Source organism: Microplitis mediator, chromosome 2 (genome assembly GCF_029852145.1).
Source record: "Microplitis mediator isolate UGA2020A chromosome 2, iyMicMedi2.1, whole genome shotgun sequence".
Taxonomy (NCBI): domain Eukaryota; kingdom Metazoa; phylum Arthropoda; class Insecta; order Hymenoptera; family Braconidae; genus Microplitis; species Microplitis mediator.
In genome coordinates, this window is record NC_079970.1 from 18,852,893 (window position 1) to 18,873,238 (window position 20,346).

Below are 20,346 nucleotides of genomic sequence, written 5' to 3' on the forward strand. Positions count from 1 at the left end.
TCTGTGGCATTCAACCTTAAGATCACTTTACTTTTGTCCTATTTCGAACAAATTTATGGACATTTTGCCAAAATTCTGAAAAAAAAAATTTTTTTTTGTGGAGCGGCCCCCCTCGAAAAAATGATAAAAAAAATTTTTATTCGTTTTTTTTTTTTTTTTTAAATTGTTTTCACCATCAAGAATGTACATCTTTCTCTTGACAACTATTTTTGGTTTTATATTACTCGAAGAAATTTTTTTAAGGTGTGATAAATCGTTCACTCTCGATTACCTTAATTACTAATTGCTATTTAATGAAAAAAAAAAAAAAAAAAAACAATTCTATGGTTTTACTTTATTTCAAAAATTTATCAACTAAAAAAAAAAAATTATTTTTATAAATTTTTAGTGACCAAATTTGCCTCTTACGTAGAAAAACGGACGAAAAATATAAAAAAATAATTTTTTCGGAAGTTTCGGCTGGTCCATTTTGCCCCAGGTGTTATGTGTAGGGCTAGAAATGTGGAATTAGAATAATTTTTTTTTTAATTTGACGATAAAAATATGAAAAAATCACTTTTTCAAAATTTTGGGCTTGTCCATTTTGCCCCAAATGTCATGCGTAGGAGTACAAGTGCGCAAACATATCGGATTTATAGTAATAAGTCGAAAAAAAAAAAAATTTTTTTTTGATCAAAATTTCAGGGGGCCGCTCTGCCCCACCCTCCCCTATAAGAATTTCAAAATAATTTTATAAACTCTAATGACCAATTCCATAACAAAAAATCTGGGCGTCGGTTGACCCTGCGGACCAGCCCTAAAACTTCCCGCTGTTTTCGAGCTCTTTGAGCTCAAAGAGCTCGAAAACATTGTTGTGAGTACATTTTCGAGCTCTTCGAGCTCGAAAATACTATTGTATCCCAATCTTTCCGAAAAAAACCGTTTTTAGTATTTCTTTCTCCCACGATATCTCACGAACGAATCGACCGATTTCGATGTTTGAGGCGGCAATCGACGTGTTTTATTGAGTTCTAGAGCTGATCAAATTTTAAAATTGTTTGGTTTAGTCGTTTCAAAGATATTCGCAAAAAACCGTTTTTTGGCATTTCTTTTGCCCACGATATCTCACGAACGAATAAACCGATTTTGATGGTTGAGGCGGCAATCGACGTGTTTTATTGGGTTCTAGAGCTGATTAGATTTTGAAGTCGATCGTTCGAGTCGTTTCTATGAAATCAATAAAAAACTAAAAAAAAAAAAATTTTTTTCCGTAATTCGCCAATATTATCGAATCTACTTGATCAAATGATCTGAAATTTGCAGAAAAGTTGATGGCCAACAAGCTCTTTCGATTGCCGCCTTAACCATCCAAATCGGTTCATTAGTTAAGAAGTTATAAGCCGGTCACACACATACATACACACACACACACACACACACACACACACACACACACACACACACACACACACACATACATACATACATACATACATATAGACACTCGGACATCATTCTGGAAAAAGTCAGAATAGCTTCCAAGGAGCTCAAAACGTCGACATCTGATAAAATTTCGATTTTCGCAAATCGTGGTGAAAACAATAACTTCCCAATTTTTCGAAAATCGTCGATTTTCTTAGCGGGAAGTTAAAAATATTAATACAATCACGCGTACTTTGTGATTTTTCTAAACATATTTTTAATTTCGATATTAAAAGAACGTATAAGTTAGAATACACATTTTTGACTGCAGCATTTTTTTTTTTTTTTTCATTTTTAGACGTCAGATAAGCTTTGTAATAAATTTTTCAGAAAAAAAATTTATACGCCCTTTTAGCTTTTTGGCCACAAAATTTTCAAATTCCTAATGCTAAAAGGGAGCATAATTAAAAACATACGCCCTTTTAGCTTTGGGAAAACAATGTTTGATTTTTCAAGCGTAGAAAATGTTTACTAATCAATTGGCGATGAAAAAAAAAATTATGCGCCCTTTTAGCTTTTCCCACAGTAAATGTAAGGTAAAGAGAAAAAAAAAAAAGGCCATTCGGCAGCCGAAATGGAAGTAGATTTTTCATTAATTAATTTTTTTCACTGTTCAAATAAAAGTTGATAATGAAATAAAATTTTTTTTGACATTTTCTTGAAAATTCTCGAGATGATAAAACAAAAAAATCAAAAAATTATAAGTATAATGCCAAAAATTGAAGCTAACTAAATGAGCTTCAGAAGAATTTTTGATGATAATGCACTATATGTTTTGATTTGACGTTATTTAAAGATACCTATGCATATATTCAAACTATCGGACCAATGGTATTCCGGACCCTATTCGAAAAATTATGATAGATTATGGTTTTAATGCTCGAAAATTCTAGCATAAGGACAAAGGCGATAATTTGCTTTCAATAAAATCTACTAATAAAATATTCTAAGATTAAAATTTGATTGTGATATATCACAGTGTCATGCTTGAAATTAGTACTAATATTTGAAATAAAAAGCCTATTACAATATCAAACGACGAGTAGATATGGAAAATATTATCATCATAACTAATGTTAATCTTGTTATTGATATATCATATCATTTATACACTGTCGGTGAAACAAAATTGTATATACCCATTGAATTGAGATGTTTGGATTTTATAAGTGTCACACTGCGATAATATGAATTTAAGTAGCTCCATGAATTTACTAAGAAGTAGGAGAACTAATGCAATAGCAAAATTTCATTAAATGAATGGTAAAATAAGTAATTTCAGTAATCCAGGCATATGTATAGGCATGAAAATTAAAGCTTATTTGAAGAGCTTTCAGATGAATTTAATATAAAGTCGATAAGTTATCACATTCAAAAGATATTGAAGGAAGAATAAGTAAAAATATGAATTTTTGACATTTTGAAAATTTTGAAATGCTATAACTTCTAAACAAATCGACCGATTGAGCTCATTTTCAAACTCGAACATGGTAGTCACGCACAAAATACGTATACTAAGTTTTAAGGTGATCGGTTCGAAATTGTGGCTATAATCAAAGTGAAAACCTGCATAAAATTAGCTTTTATAATATTTTGTAAATGTTCAAAACCATTTATCTATTATAAAAAATGGTCCAATCAATGAGCTGTATAGTCAAAATTGTAGGCAATCGAACGAGCTTTTACATAGAACAAACGAAAATAAGCTATCTCTTTCCGTTTAGAAGTTACATCCAGTTAAAGCGGCAAACAAATTTTTTTTGAAAATTTTACAAAATTTCAATTGACCATAACTTCTAAACTTATTGGCCGAATCAGCTCATCTTCGAACTCATCCAAGGTAATCGTCCATAGAATAAGTTTACTCAGTTTCATTAAGATCGGTGTAGAATTGCGGACGCTATCGTTGGAGAACGGCGCGTTATATTGTATATATATATATATGTATATATATATATATATAAATACATATATAAACTTTTGAAGTGAATGTATTTCCTGACTCAGCTCGCCGAGCTGAGTTTAGGGGTAGCAAAATTTTTCGAAAATTCCATCATGAGGACAAATACAATAGTTAGATTTTTATGAAATCTACTAAAAATTTCCGAAAAACGAAAAAAAAAAAAAAAAAAAAAACTGAATAAAACGTAAAAAACAAAAGTAAAAAAATTCTTGTTTTATCACGTTTTTCGGAAATTTTTTTTTTTTCTCTTTACCTTACATTTACTGAATAACTAACGCAAAAATGAAAGAAAATCCGAAAAAAATTGATTTTTTCATTTTGGTAATGATTAGACAAATTAAGGAACAAAACTTGTTCCTTTAATTGTTTTGTAAAACTTTGAGCAATCAGCCCGGACAAACGGTTCAGTGGATCAATCTGAAAATTTCCAGGGTTTTTGGGGTACATTAAGCTGTAAAATTACCTGGCAACATTATTTTTTTTTATCAATATTTGCAGAGTAGCGATGAGTCGACTAAAAACCCAGAAAATGGCCATTTTTTAAGGGTTCTTCAAATGGATATCAAGGATGAAAAAAAATTTTTTTTTGAAAAAATCGTAAATGGTGCTTGTAGGGAATTTATTTAAGTTCCTCAAACTGCCCTTTAAATTACTGTGCGGTTATTATTTGCTGAGATATCAACAATCAAAGACAAAAGGATCTTTTTTCATTTGAAGGCTGATATCTCAGCAGCAAATTGACGTACAGAGAAACAAAAAAAAGCAAATTGTAGCTGAATAAATTTTGTAAGCGAGTCATGAATTCGTTTTTTTGAAAAAATTTTTCCCGACCCCGTAGACCTTAAAAACAAAACCAAAAAATTTAGAAAAATTTTGTCTCGACCTTTTTCTTATGATTCCGCAAAAACCGTAGCTCGAAAAAATATTTTGCTGAAAGATCTTTAAACTAGAGATTTCAAGCTTCAATTTGCTTTTTTTGTTTTTTCGATACGATCATTTTTCACGAAAATACAGCCTTCCAAAAATCACTAAAAAATTTATAAAATTTTTTTGTTCCTTTAATTTTTTGGATAAGTGTATGTTTTCACATATGAAGTTTTTTCATGCGGGCAACCATTAATTTTTAAATAAAGCGAGAATTAAAAATAACAAGTAAACAATATTTTTAAGATTTATTTAATAAAAATTACATTTTAATCTGTTACAGTTGTTACTTAAAATTGTATTTACATTATTACTATAACAAATTTCTATAATTACAGATTAAGAATTAATTTAAAAATTTTTTAGTAATTGAATGATTTGACACACATCCCTGATTTAAAAAAATGATTAAAAATGATTTCACACGTTAAATGTCCATAAGAGACAGGATTAGAAATGATTTGAAGGATTAAAAAGTATTTAAAATGATTAAAAAACAAATCATTTTAAATACTTTTCAATCATTTTTTTTAATCAGGGATTTATTTGTCAATATTTTGTAAAAAAAAACCGGTGATGAACATTATTTAAGCGCCAAAAAGGGTGCAAGAATGATCTCTGACTAAGAAAAACGATACAAAATGGTTTGTTATGTTAATGACCAATAAGAAGGGTGATTCCAAATTATTCAAAAGCATTAAAATCTATTTAAAATTTTTTCTTTCTCCTAATCGTTTTAAATTGTCTCTCTCAATAAGCCAGTAAATTTGTGATCAAAAGAAGAATCACCCGGCGATGAACCAGGAGCGAATAAAAATTCAACCTTTACATTAAAACTCGCATCTTGAAACACTGGTACGGGAAGATCCATCACTTGCCTTTGAGAGTCCACATCAGATAATCTTGTATCCCGCTGAAGGTATTCCGGTAAAGGCCTCGGCTGAAGACCCAGAAATTTATAACATTCTGGTGATCTTAGCGGGAAATTTAGATTTTTTACAAGCACTTTAACCACATAACAAAATGGCAGAAGGCAATTAGATCCTTTGTGACAATGTTCCACATGAAAACAACACAGCGACATGAATTCTTGGTAGATTAAACAATTAACCCTTGTTTTTTTATCACATTCCTTGGTATGTTTTATAACTTCACGCATGTGTTGACAGTTTGATAATGTGCATTCAACATTTTTACATTGGCTAAGCGCGTGCAACAGCCATTGCATGCAGAAATCCGCAGTTAATTCCTTGTTTTCTGTTGAACTTGAGAGAATTGGCTCCATTTTCTTCTTATAATCAAATTCTTATGCAACGTCACTAGTACAAAGCTCAAAATCCTGAAAAATAAAATGATTATTCTATAAACTGAACATATTGCATGAATTTTTATCACTTATAAAATTAAATTTTAAGGAACAATATGATCATTATTTTTTTTTTAATTCTGATGATATTTTTGATGATTTGTAGTAACTGATCTAAAGATAATAAATGAAAAATTAATAATTCGATTCTTTTTTCTCACTGATTAAGTATATGTTAACATATTTAAAGTATTCAATAGTAGAACGATTAAAAATTTTAAAGTTACATAGTGATCCCGGGTCGAAAAATTTGATTTGATTTCAGTCTAACTAGACGGTATTTGGACTACTTGGTCTGTTATTGAACTTCTATTAAATTTTTAATCTATTTTTGATCTACCCGGACTGATAAATTTGATCTGATTATAGTCTAATTGGACTATTTGATCTGTTTTTGATCTTTTATAAAAATTTTAAGCTGTTCTTGATTTGTTGTTTTAAAGAACAATTGCGTTACGGGCAGACAAAACTAAATTAATTCTTTAACTTTAAAAAATTTTAGTTCTGAAAATTTGCAAGGACTAAACTAGATTAAATCATAAACTTGTAATATTTTTATTTATGGGCAATATTTATAAAAAATATATTAAGTTACAGAATTGATTATGTTTTGTTTACTATTTATTTAGTGTCTTTTGTTTAAAAACGTCGACAGTTGATGAAAGTTTGACAGCTTTATGTTTTAGTTGTCTTGACTGAATATTTATAGTATTGAATAAAAGTAATAAAATAACTCTTAAAATGTCTAGAAATTTTCCTTATTTACTGGATAAAATCGAAAATATTTTGGCATCAGAAACCATCAAAATTCTTGTGACATCTTATTATGGAAGCGCATTAGTATGTTTCAAATATCAAGAAAATTAAAATAAATTTGTGAATCTATATTATTGTTATTATTTATATTTGTAAAAAGTCCTGTATTTGATCTAAAAGCGATTAAAAACAGACTAAAAATTGTAGGAAATGAAGTCTGTTTTTGTCTTTCAAAAGAATTGAACACAGACCATGAATTATAAGAAAAAAGTTTGTTTCTAGTTTAAACGCGACTTAAAACAGACTAAATATCATACGAAAATAAGTCTGATATTGGCCTGGATAAGGAATAGTACGAGCAAAAACAGATTAAATTCTTATATAAATTTAATACGATTTATAATTCAACAAAAAATATTTGAATTTATCATTTATTTTAAAACAGATCTAATTTTTTGACCCGGGAAATCTGTTTATTTAACACAAAAAATTACAGACCGTTTTTAACGCAGACACACAATATTTTTCATTGTAAGAAAATAGAAAACAAGAGTTAATTTGAATTAATAATAAATAGTTTTTAAAGTGTTAACTTACGGTTGTTTTATTTTAAAATCTTGTGAAATTTAAATCCTTGGTGTAGTTTTTATATGGATCAGATGAAACTGGATGAGATCAAAACACTTGAATACTGTAGCAGGAAACTGATGTGACACTAACTGCACGACGAGAACTGAAGAAATGAACTATTGATGAAATATCCTGTAGTCTTTACTGAATGTACTTGCTTCAGTTTTAAACTTACACTGACCATACCCTTAAATATTCGTGCCTTTTTATAGCATAACACAACAATACCACACAAAATATACAAATTGTCTGTGCCATTAAGTACTACTTAAAATTTTACCATAGACGTCTAGCCTCCGTAATTTCTCAGACAGTAGATCTAAATGAAGCTCAATCAACCATTGTGTTGATAATGACTACTAAGTTCCAGGATTGAAAATTTCTCGGTATAATTAAGTACATGCCAGGTAATAAAATCCTTCGATGACCCTCATTTGTGCTGATTGAAAATAATATAACAAATATTAACACATGCAAGAAAAAGCATTTGTAAATTAAGCATTTAAAATCCATTTATGGACAGTTAAATATATAATACAGCACAATATCCGGAAAAAAAAATGTTTTTGTAAAATTAAATAAAATATTGTAAGATTTCACAGCTGAATTTTATGCAATTTCATGTCTATATTTTTTAACTGGTATTATTTCCATATTTTATTCTGTAATTTGATTTCCGTCGTCGATGGCCAAGCGGTTTGAGCGACGTTAAATAAATAATTTAAATAAAAAAAAAAAAAAAATATTGAAAGGCCGAATTTTCAATTTTGTAAAATTTCATAAATCTTTAAACAATTTTTGCAATGTCTCATAATTCCGTCTTCATAAATTCTCAAGAAAATCCTTTCTAACAAAAAAATTGAAATTTTCAATAATTACGTAGCAATCAAATGAACGACTGCCTGATTTCCTAGCCCGGTAAACAAATTCTAGAGTTTCTTGGTACATTATCGAATGTAGTTAAAACTTTTTCTAAGAGTTTTCAGTGCTTTCTATTGCAATACGTACTGAGAAACTTTAGAATTTGTTTACCGGGCTAGGAAATCACGCAGTCGTGCATTTTATTCCTACGTAATTTTTGAAAATTAAATTTTTTTTTTCTTCTGTTAGAAAGGATTTTCTTGAGAAATTATGAACACGGAATTATGAGACGTGCCATAAATTTTTTAAAGTTTTATGAAATCTTATAAAATTTTACAAAATTGAAAATTCGGCCGTTCCCGATTTTTTTTCTTTTTTTTAAATTATTTATTTAACGTCGCTCAAAACGCTTGGTCGTCGATGACGGAAACCAAATTACAGAATAAAAAATGAAATTAATACCAGTTAAAAAATATAGACAGTCATAAAATTCAGCTGTGAAATTTTACAAAATTTTATTTAATTTTAAAAAAACATTTTTTTTCCGGATATTGTAGTGTAGTATATATTCTAGTGTCCATAAATGAATTTTAAATGCTTAATTTACAAATGCTTTTTCTTGCATGTGTTAATATTTGTTATATTATTTTCAATCAGCACAAATGAGGGTCATTGAATGATTTTGCTACCTGGCATATACTTAACTATACCAAGAAATTTTCACTCCAGGAACTTAGTAATCATTATCAACATAATGGTTGATTGAGTTTCATTTAGATCTGCTGTCTGAGGAATTACGGAGGCTAGACGTCGATGGTAAAATTCTAAGTAGCACTTAATGATATAGAAAATTTGTATATTTTTTACGGTATTATTGTGTCATGCTACAAAAAGGCACGAATATTTAGGGACATGATCAGTGTAAGTTTTAAATTGAAGCAAGTAAGGGAGGGGGGGGGGCAAAGCGGGCTCCTTAAAATTTTCAAAACTTCAAAAAATATGGGGCACAGTGGGCCCCTCAAAATTTTCCATACGTCTAAAAATTCGGACGGATAATAAGCTCACCGAAATTTCTTACATAACGAGGGCTAAAACAGACCACCAAAACTGTTCATTAAATACACTAACGCAAAAAAGTAAAGGAACAGAAAAATTTTATAAATTTTTCAGTGATTTTTGGAAGGCTGTAACTTGGTGAAAAATAATCGTATCGAGATATAAAAGCATTTTATAGCTTGAAATCTCTAATTTCGGTGCATTTTTTTCAAATTTTTTAAGAGCTTCGGATAATGCGCAAACACGAGAAATACTGTGAGACGAAAAATTTCTAAATTCATTCAGCTTCAATTTGGCTTTTTTTTTAACCTAGTAGGACGATTTATTGCAGAGATATCAGCCTTCAAACAAAAAATGATCCTTTTGGCTTTGATCATCGATATTTCAGGTACTAATGATCGCACAGAAATCCCGACTAGAATTTTTTCCTGATTTGCCTGAAGTACCATAAGGACCTTATCGGGTTAATATAAGGTTTGCCTTATTAGGGCAAACCTGACAAGTTCCTTGTCAGGACCTCATCAGGATATCCTTATTCAAAAAAAAGTTATTTGCCATCGAGTCAACCTGACGAGTTCCTGATCAGGGCCTCGTCAGGATATCCTTATTCAAAAAAAAGTTATTTACCACCGGGTCAACCCAACGAGTTCCTGATCAGGACCTCGTCAGGATATCTCTATTAAAAAAAAAGTTATTTGCCATCGGGTCAAGCTGACAAGTTCCTGATCAAGACCTCGCCAGGATAATCTTATTAAAAAAAAAGTTATTTGCCATCGGGTCAACCCGACGAGTTCCTGATCAGGACCTAGTCAGGATATCCTTATTAAAAAAAAAGTTATTTGCCACCGGGTCAACCCGACGAGTTCCTGATCAGGACCTCGTCAGGATATCCTTATTCAAAAAAAAGTTATTTGCCACCGGGTCAACCCGACGAGTTCCTGATCAGGACCTCGTCAGGATATCCTTATTCAAAAAAAAGTTATTTGCCATCGGGTCAACCTGACAAGTTCCTGATCAGGACCTCGTCAGGATATCTCTATTAAAAAAAAAGTTATTTGCCATCGGGTCAACCTGACAAGTTCCTGATCAGGACCTTATCTGGATATCCTTATTCAAAAAAAAGTTATCCCATCTCTTTAAATATTTCATTTACAGGCTAAAAATTTAAAGAAGTACAAAAGAATATTATATAAAAATCACGTCAATCATTGTAGCACAGATTTTTTACTTTTTTATCAGTTATTCTTTGACATCATAATGAATATTATATTTACACTTTCAAGATCACTTGTGTATGTTAGCCCAGTGGATAGCATCGAGGACTTTGAATCGAAAGGACGCAGGTTCGAGCCCAGCAGTTTTCGGGATTTTTTCATCAATAAAAAATATGTTTATTTCCTTTAATTAATGCTCTCAATACAATAGATAACATTCTCGATCGAATTAAAATTCTCTTATTATTTTTTGCAATTTAAAATTTTTTTTAAAATAATTACTAATAAGGTAATCCTGATAAGGATTTGATGAGGATATCCTGGTAAGGCAATCCCGATAAGGACCTCATGGGTCTTAAGCGTTACATCCATATCAGGATCTTCGTCAGGATACCCTGATCGGGACCTTATTTGAAATAAGGTTAACCCGATAAGGACCTTGTCAGGCCCTTATGAAAAATTCTAGTCGGGAAGGCGTCGTTAAAAACTTGAATAAATTTCCTACAAGACCCTTTTATCATTTTTAAAAAAAAATTTTTTTTTTATTTTCAATACCCATTAGAAGTAATTACAAAAAAAATGTCTTTTTTTTTGGTTTTTTAGTAAATCAACCGCTACTCTGCAAAAATCGATAAAAAAAAATAATGTTGCCAGCGACTTTTTTAGCTTAATGTACCCCCAAGACTCCTGTAAATTTTTAAATTGATCTATCAAACCGTTTTTCGGGGTAGATTGATCAAAGTTTTGTAAAATAATTGAAGGAACAAGTTTTGTTCTCTCTTAAAGTGAACTAGTGAAATTCCACTGATTCAACCAGTGAACGCCGCGCTCACTGGTTTCAACCAGTAAACTAAAAATCCTACCAAAAACAGATTCTCTGTATAAAATCGCGCCAAGTACACGTTTAAAATTTTTTACAATTAAGAAAAGATTACTTTTACAACAAAAATAAATCAAATCGAAAAAATACCAAGTACCTAATATAATTCAAACCCTGATTAAAACAAATGATTAAAAAGTATTTAAAATGATTTGTTTTTTAATCATTTTAAATACTTTTTAATCCTTCAAATCATTTCTAATCCTGTCTCTTATGGACATTTAACGTGTGAAATCATTTTTAATCATTTTGTTTAATCAGGGAAATCATGAAAAACATTTTCATAGAATTGAAAAAATATTGAAAAAAAAAATTTCAATGTACTTGGTGTGCATTACTAAATTTATTCAAGCAAAATTAATTTCTAGAATTGATTTCGCATATAAATTATTTTCTAATAAAATTGAATTTTCTTTTTTTTCCAGTTTATAGGCACACCAAGTACATTGAAATTTTTTTTTTCAATATTTTTCTAATTCTATGAAAATGTTTTTCATGATTTTGAATTATATTAGGTACTTGGTATTTTTTCGATTTGATTTATTTTTTTTGTAAAAAGAATCTTTTCTTAATTGTAAAAAATTTTAAACGTGTACTTGGCGCGATTTTATACAGAGAATCTGTTTTTGGTAGGATATTCCATACTTATTCTATGAGTGATTATCTTGATCTAGCTAGCAAGTTCTGCAGTGAAACATTTTCGGCTAACTTAACGACAAGTTTCTGACAAACCTTAGCTGGATAATACTTTCCTTTAAGTTGGCTTCAGAATACGGCAGTAGCTTGAATGTAACTTGGCAGAAAAACTTGCCGTCAATTTGAAGTGAAACTTTCAATCAACTTAACGTCATTGTCTGACAGTAATACTTGTAGTCAAATTGAATTTAAGTTACAGACAATTTACTGTCAAATTAAAGGTAACTGCTTGCTCTCCAACACTTTCCTTTAAGTTGGCTTTAGAATACGGCAGTAGCTCGAAGTTGACTTGTGGATAAGGTGGCTATCAGGGTTCACTTTATCCTGATGGCCGGTTTGACTGCAAGTTTACCAAAATCGACGATTCAAAGTTGACATCAAGTTGACTGCAAAAACTTCACTGATAGGAAATTTATATTGTCTAAATATTTTCTTGAGCCAAAAATTTATTTCTGAAGAAAACCAATTGTCTTGCTTCAAGAAATTCTTGTCTTGATTTAGATTTTCTTGACAAAGATTTTGTATCTTTGATGGATAACTCTCGTGTCTTGACCCGAAACTATTTTATCTTCAATCGATACTATCGAATTCTTCAAGCAAGACCACTTATCTTTAACTAAAAATGTCGAATTATTATTTTAAGAACTTTAAATTTTTGGTTCAAGTAATAATTCCTTGATGGAAGATGTTTTTAAAGTAATGAAAAAAAAAAAAGTTTTTTTTAAAATAAATTTCTACTTTGACATATCTGAAGTAAATGAATGTAGTCCTAAAAAATTACTTTAAAATTTTTTATTTTTAAAATAAAAAAAAAAGTTTTTTTTTTCAAGCTGAGTAGACTGATATCTTGATTAAAAAATCGCGCTATTCCCGAAACAAGTCGGTAATGTCTTAAACCTACGTTTTCCCTATCGTAATCCAAGAGCAAGAAATTCTTAAGCGAAATATGTCAGAACTTGGTTTTAAAACAAAAAAGGCTTCATCGAAGAATAAAATTCTCAAACGAAGAATTTTTTTTCTCTATCCGAGAATTTCAATTTTTTGGTTCAAAGACTTATTTCTTGAATTAAAACAATTAAAAATTTTGAAACAAGAACCACATTTTGAAGAAAAAATTTTTCTTGAATCAAGATAGTTTTTCTATCAGTGTTGAATGAACAAATAATTGACGGTAACTTGTTGTCAATTTCGAAGTTAATTTCTACTCTTCAAATTTTTTAGTGATTAGAATAATTTGGTAAAAATACGCACGAAAAAATTACTGAAAATTCTTCAGATGCGTTCCAATAATTTATTTCTGTTAGTATTTAACTTTTTATTCAATAGAAAAAAAATTTTTAATGTCTACCACCTTCAATGTCGTAATTTTTATTTTTTACCACCAAATCACATATTATTGCTATGAATTTTTCCAATAACTTTTTTTTTACAATGACTGTTCATTCAAAAATAAAAAAAATTGTCGGATCTGGGTCATTTTATGATTTTGTTCTTATACAAAATATAATAAGAATTATTTTTAAAATATTTTATAAAATTGACTTACCCACAAGAAGTCAATCTGCTAGAAAAATCTTCATGAAAATCACTGCCACAAAGAACATTTCGTTTGACATCTATATCAACTTCCACATTTTTATTCGGTGCACACAGTAGTATTTATTTTAAAATATATTATTTAAAAAACACGTTCACTTAAATATTTCTCATCAATCATTACCCCATAAACATGAGTGTGAATGTATCTGACAAGTGGCAACTTTTTAAATTTTTCAGTAAATAAATAAAATATAAGTGGAATAAAAATGAAAAAATGCGTATTTAGATAATGAAAAATCAGTACGCGCAATTTTTAAATTTCATTACTTTAATTCATTTATTCATTTACCGAGTGTGAATGTAGCAAACATCAGACAAATTTGTAATTATAAATAAATAGAGTAAATAATTGAAAAAAAAAATTTATAAAAAATGCACTTATTAGTTTTGAAATTTTTTAAATGCGCATTCTTTTAAATTTAATTTTATTAATTATTTACTCTATTTGTTAATAATTTTAAATTTGTCTGATGTCTGCTACATTCACACTCATCTCATAAACTCATAATTATTTATTTTTAAATTCAAAAACTTAAAAATTATATCTTTTATTGCATTATCACTACAGACATTAATTATAAGTGTGAATATAGCAGATGTGTGACAGTTTATAAATTTTAAATTCATAAATTAATTAATTAAAATAATAAAATGTAAACAATGCAAGTACTGATTTTTAAATTATCTAAATACGCGTTTTTTAATTATTGTTCTACTTACATTTTATTTCTTTACTCTACAACTCAAAAAAATTACCAATTGTCGACTACATTCACGCTCATAAAAAAAAATCACTCTATTATTTCTATTGTTACTGAATTTTTTAAATTGTTTAGTCCAAAATTATAAACACTAGATATTTCACTTAACTTTTAATTGCACTGTCACTTGATGAGGGTCTTTCTAAATTTTAAGTCACATATTTTTTATACGAGAATTATATTTACTCCGCTAACTAATTAATTACCCGACTACCCGACATTTAAAACAAGTGAATCTCGCTTAACGTTATTCATTATGATTACCCAAGTGGCCAGCTCAGCTTTTTGTTGGCTTTTAGTTATCTATTCCAAGTCAACTTTTTGCTATTTCTAAATGTTATCAAAATGGTAACAAAAAGTACTTTTGAAAAAGATAACTTTTAAAAGTTGTCTTAAAGTTAACATAAAAATGTTAACAAAATATAATATGAAAATGTTAGCAAAATGTTACCATAAAATGTAGTTATAAATGGTGACTTTTTAGAGATAAATAAAAGTTACCAATTTAATGTTGATAATTTATCATCGCTAAAATGTTACATATATGTTGACTTTTTAGTATTATTCAAAAGATAGCATTTTATTGTTAACATTTTACTAACAATTTTGGGTTAACATTTTGCTAATATTATAGTATTTCATTTTGTTATCAATTTGTTGACATTTAGATGTTTTCAACCACAAAAAAGGCGGTAAACGCTGTACAAGCCGCCATTTCGGATATATATATATATATATAAACGCTCGAGTGTGATGTGAACAACATAACCTAATATTATTTTGTCTTTTAATTACTGTGAAATAATTTATAATATAATTTATAGCTATTGATTAACAATACTCAACGGTTCATAAAAGGTAAAATTTTATATATAAGTATGGAAAATTTTCGACAGCGGATACGAAAACCGCTTGATTTGCTTGGACCACGACAACTAAAACGACGTACGCAACAAATACTTGCACTGGAATATTTGTTATCTAACTTAAATAATAATAATAATAATAACACTAACATTAATATTTACAACAATAACAATAACGACAACGACCATGACGACGATAACAGTAGCCGCGATTCAGACGTTTCAGATGATCCTAGCCGTTTTTCAGGAGCTGTCGATCAAGCTAATGATGAGCCTTTGCCATTGATTGATGGGCTTAACTTTTTTGATCAACCAGTAACCCGATCAGAGTATTAGTTACTTAATTTCCATGTAAACAATCAAGTTGCTAGTGGTGATAATGATTCGATTCTTACTGAGTTCATAAAAGAGTGGCATGTTAAAAATAAAATCACACGTGAAGCGACTGACGAACTTTTACGCAAACTTCAATCATAGTCTCAAGAACAATGTTTCTATGCAAAATGAATTTGTAAGTACTAATTAGCTGTTGATATTTCATAATTTTTGAATAACTATCATAAAAATATTACAGAAAGACATGATACGGAAAGCTGGTGGTCGCAATGTACAAAAAGCCACTCGTTTTGCATTGGAATCATTCATTTCTGATGAGTTGGCAAAACAAGTGACATGGTCCGGATTACACAGTGAGATTAAAATCTCAGCATGTTTCTTCGTAGAAATTATTAGTGGTAATAGAGCGATAAATAATATTGTAAGATTAACTATCCTGCTTAAAAAATCCGATAGATTCTCATAGCTGTAAGTATAAGGCCCTATACTTAACTATAGCACTTCTCATAGAACAAATTTATTCTTATAAAATCTCTCTAGGAATTCATGAGAATCTATTGGATTCTATGAGATTTTTTAAGCAAGGTATCTACTCTTCAAGTTCTAGCAATAACTTGCTTTTTGAAGCCTTTGATTGATCTTTCTACTGTCAAAGTAAAATAATTTACAACCAAACAAGCTATAAATAAATGCTGTATTTAAATTATTATGTTCATTAATTTTTCTTCGTTTTTTTTCTTTTTTAGAAATTTTATTAAGCACTTTGAACGTTACAAAACCTGATGTTGAACATCAAATGAAAGCCTGGTTTCAACGCGGTAGTGACCGAGCCAATAAGAATACCGATCCTACAAATGGTTCTGTCAAAAAGCAAAAAGTTGCCAAATAATTTGTAGTTACGATCTTTATATTTACAAGTTGTTTTCAAAAAACTTTTTTTTAATAGTATAAAGAGTTTTCTGTTCTCTAAGCCTAAATTAATGATCTCAAAACATAAAAGTAAGCTTATCAGATAAAAATAAAACTATAAGTTAGTGTCACCAGTGCGCTAGTCACAACAACTAGTCTTGATATTAAGCTCACAATTATTATTACTATTATTGTTATTAATATAAAACCTATGAATGTTGTAAAGAAATTGTTAATAAATTTAAGCATTCCAATTATAAAAAATTGTATATTTGTCACAATAAACTGCGAGTGATTACAATTTACAAATAAATATAAACACAATTCTAAAAATATTCTATCATGAAATGAAATATTTATTTTTTCTTGTTTAATATATGTATATAAACAAGAAAAAATAAATATTTCATTTCATGATAGAATATTTTTAGAATTTATGTTTGTTTATTTGTAAATTTTCAAATTTCCCGCGGTTTATACTACCCCTAACCTCTAATGATCCTTAAAATTGTTAACATTAAATCAACTAAAATAAGACTGATTTGTTAAATTAAAGTCAACTTTTTTCCATCAACTTGTTACCAATAAAAAGTTAACAATTTGTTATGTTTTTGGTAACCAAAAACACATTGTGATTTGTTAACAAAAAGTTGAAAAATGTCAACATTAAGTTATGAAAATGTCAATAAATAGTTAACAATTTGTTACCAAAAAGTTATCTTTTTGAGACAGAAAAAAGTTAACATTTTGCTGGACATTAGTAGTGATATTTGTTGATAAAAATTTGCCTTTTTACATCTCAATATAAATGTTAACATTTTTTTTGTTAACTTTTTCGATACGAAAAAGTTAACATTTGGCCACTTGGGAATTACTTTACATGTAGTTCCATAGATCCACACGATTGGAGAAACAATTTTGAATTTAACAAACCACAACTCCGGACATGTAAAAAAATTTTTAACCAACTTCAGCGCGATAACTAACGCGCATTTGAGTCGCCAGGGTTTATTTGTCATCAGATTCAAAAGTTTTTAGAGGGAAAAGGAACAAAAAAAAGTATCATGGCGGCTGCTTTGTCTCTAACCTTCAGGCCCTACAAGTAATGTAACCTATTTTTTATTTTGTTTTCTACTTCTCGTAATAATTTAAATTAACAAAGATTATTTTAATTATTTTAAATATTTTCCAATTTATCAATAATATACATACGCATATATATTTACTTATGCTGAAAGTAGATGAGTGACCATTGTTGTGAGTGTGAAGTAACTGACAAGTGGGAATTTTTTATGAGCGAGAATTCGATTAGTGTGAATGTAGCAGACATCAGACAAATTCAAAATTATAAATAGAGTAAATAATTAAAAAAATAATATTTATAAAGAATGTATTTATTAATTTCAAAATTTTTTAAATGCGCATTTTAAAAAAATTTTATTTTATTGATTATTTACTCTATTTATTAATAATTTTAAATTTGTCTGGTGTGTGCTACATTCACAATCATAGAATTTGGCAGATAATTGGAAACTTTTTGAATTTTCGAATAAATAAATAAAATATAAAAAGAACGAAAATAAAAAAATGCGTACTTAAATCATTCAAAAATCAGTTGACACATTTTTTTAAATTTCACTATTTTAATTAATTAATTTATTTATTTAAAACTTATAAATTGTCTCATGTCTGCTAAATTCACAGCCATAATTTTTTAAATTTTTTAATAAATAAATAAAATGTAAGTAGAATGAAAATTCAAAATTGCGTGCTTAAATCAATAAAAAATCAGTACACATATTTTTTAAATTTATTAATTTATTTGAAATTCATAAATTGTCTCATGTCTGCTACATTCACACTCATACAATTGTCAGCTACTAATGAAGCTGACAATTGTCACAAGAAACATTTTGAAAATTATGTACATGCATTTTTTAAAATTATTGCCTGCCAGTATTTACGTTATTTGTTTTAAAAAAATAAATTTTTTAATGACTGCTACTTTCAGCATCATTTTATTTATACATTTATATGGCAGATCAGTTTATCCGTAAAATCAGCTAGTTTTAAAAATAGTCCGAAAATCAGAGATACGATTTGTCAATATGTTAAAGGTTAAAATCAGGTAAATAATTAAAAAACTTTATATTTTTAAGGCTGTTCTCAGACAGTGCCCCCCCCCCTCCACTTTGTTAAAATATTCAATGACTTTCAATTGTAATGACCGTATTAAAATTTTGATAGTTAATTAAAAAAAAGTCAAAGCTTTAATTGAAAAAAGGGCTACGCAGTTACGATGTCGTCAAGACATAGATTTTAAAAAAAATTATTCACAGTTGATATCAATAAGGAGTTAAACGAAGTTTGGAATGTCAAATTTTGTAGGCTTAAATTTAATTACCAAATTTCGTTCGACTCCTAATTGATAACAACTGTGAGTAATTTTATTTTAAAATCTATACTTCGGCGAAATTATAACTGTGTAGCCCTTTTTTCAATTAAAGCTTTAAATTTTTTTTATTAATTGTCGAAATGTTAATACAGTCAATACAATTGAAAGTCATTGAATATTTTAAAAATGTGGGGACACTGTCTAAGAATATCCTTAATATGAGTGTGAATGTAGCTGACAATTAGCAATTTTTTAAATTTTTGAATAAACAAATAAAATGTAAGTAGAATGAAAATTAAAAAATGCGTATTTAGAGAAACGAAAAATCAGTACGTGCATTTTCTTAAATTTCATTATTTTTATTCATTTATTTATTAAGAATATAGATTTTTTATGGCCAAAAATAGGTGGAGCCGTGATTGTAAACAATTACCAGAATTTATAAATTGTCTTATGTCTGCTACATTCACACCCATATTTTTAATAATCATTAAAAAATATTTAATTATTATAAAAATATCTCTAATAATAAATTCTGGTCAGCTAGAATATACGTATAAGTCATTTGATAATTTCTTGATGACAACGAAAGCAATTTTAATATTTATAATCGGATAAATTTAATATTAGCATAAAAAAATCGTTTTTTTTTTTTTACATACGATAAACTTTTAAAATTCTCAGTGTGAATTTGGTCATTAATTTTTTCTAATGTGTAATTTGTTAACAAAAATTTAAAAAACTAACGTCTGCTACGAGAATCATTTTCTTGGCGGGAGAAATGATGGAATAATTTTTGTTAGCAGTTGGTAATTTAGATTTTTCATATCTGTTAATAATAAAATGTAACTTATCAACCTTAAATGGTAACATATATTTGACATTTCCTCACAGTCATAAAGTTATTTATTTTTAAATTTAGAATCTAATTAAAACAGACAAAAATCAATTTACTATAGGAAATCTCCAAGAATAAATTATAAAGAGAAATTTATCAGAGTTAATATTCAGGTTATTTCTACACTCAATAAAAATTAAAATTAAAGATGTAATTTTTTTCTTAGCACTCATATACATTAAGACTAATAATTATATATTATTAGTCTTACTACTTATTCTTAATATGAATGCGAAGTTGTCATATTAACGGTGAATGGAAATCTACGAGTGCATTGTTTGCATATCTATAATAAGCGTACTATGGTATGAGGTCAAATTTTGTCCCCATTAATTCAATGGCGAATTTTTCAAATTTTTTTTCAAAGCCATATCTATTGAATTAATTATTTTTACACACAATAATATATATTTCAAATTGAATAAGAATTTTTTATCAATATATAAATTATAAAATATTATTTCCTTAGTCCGTAATGGTGAAAGTTTTACTCAACTCTTTTACTTCTGTTCATATATTTTAAACTTACCATTTTATTTCAACCATTCATTTACGATTATTATCATTAATAACAGGGTAATAATTTCCTTAATGTCAGTTCACTCGTTTTACTGACATTGTAATACATAACAAACTCCTAAAAAAAATATATATATATATATATATCTTAACAATTAATTATTTAATATCATTAATTAATCACACATAATATACTGATTAATTATACTTTAATTATCATCATAAAATAATTATTTATTTAATGAAAAGAATTTCA

At 28.2% G+C, this 20,346-nt stretch overlaps 1 protein-coding gene across 4 annotated transcripts; it reads left to right on the plus strand.

The window, feature by feature from the left end:
- Positions 1 to 14,704: 14,704 nt before the first annotated feature.
- On the plus strand, positions 14,705 to 16,542 carry LOC130678743 (uncharacterized). 4 transcript variants are annotated; one of them, XM_057486183.1, is made up of 4 exons: positions 14,705 to 15,025; positions 15,251 to 15,544; positions 15,608 to 15,767; positions 16,116 to 16,542. In XM_057486183.1, the coding sequence occupies exons 2-4, from the start codon at positions 15,449 to 15,451 to the stop codon at positions 16,256 to 16,258; spliced, it is 399 nt and encodes a 132-aa protein (XP_057342166.1). In that variant the 5' UTR covers positions 14,705 to 15,025; positions 15,251 to 15,448; the 3' UTR covers positions 16,259 to 16,542. The 4 variants fall into 4 exon arrangements, with proteins under 4 accessions (XP_057342166.1, XP_057342168.1, XP_057342165.1 ...); XM_057486185.1 differs by having other exon boundaries at positions 15,270 to 15,544; XM_057486182.1 differs by having other exon boundaries at positions 15,281 to 15,544.
- Positions 16,543 to 20,346: the final 3,804 nt, after the last annotated feature.

Coding starts and splice junctions, on each gene's coding strand:
- LOC130678743 (XM_057486181.1), top strand. CDS start 15,449: ATGTTAAAAATAAAATCACACGTGAAGCGACTGACGAACTTTTACGCA. Junction 15,545..15,607: donor TTTCTATGCAAAATGAATTT/GTAAGTACTAAT, acceptor AAAATATTACAG/AAAGACATGATACGGAAAGC. Junction 15,768..16,115: donor CTTCGTAGAAATTATTAGTG/GTAATAGAGCGA, acceptor TTTCTTTTTTAG/AAATTTTATTAAGCACTTTG.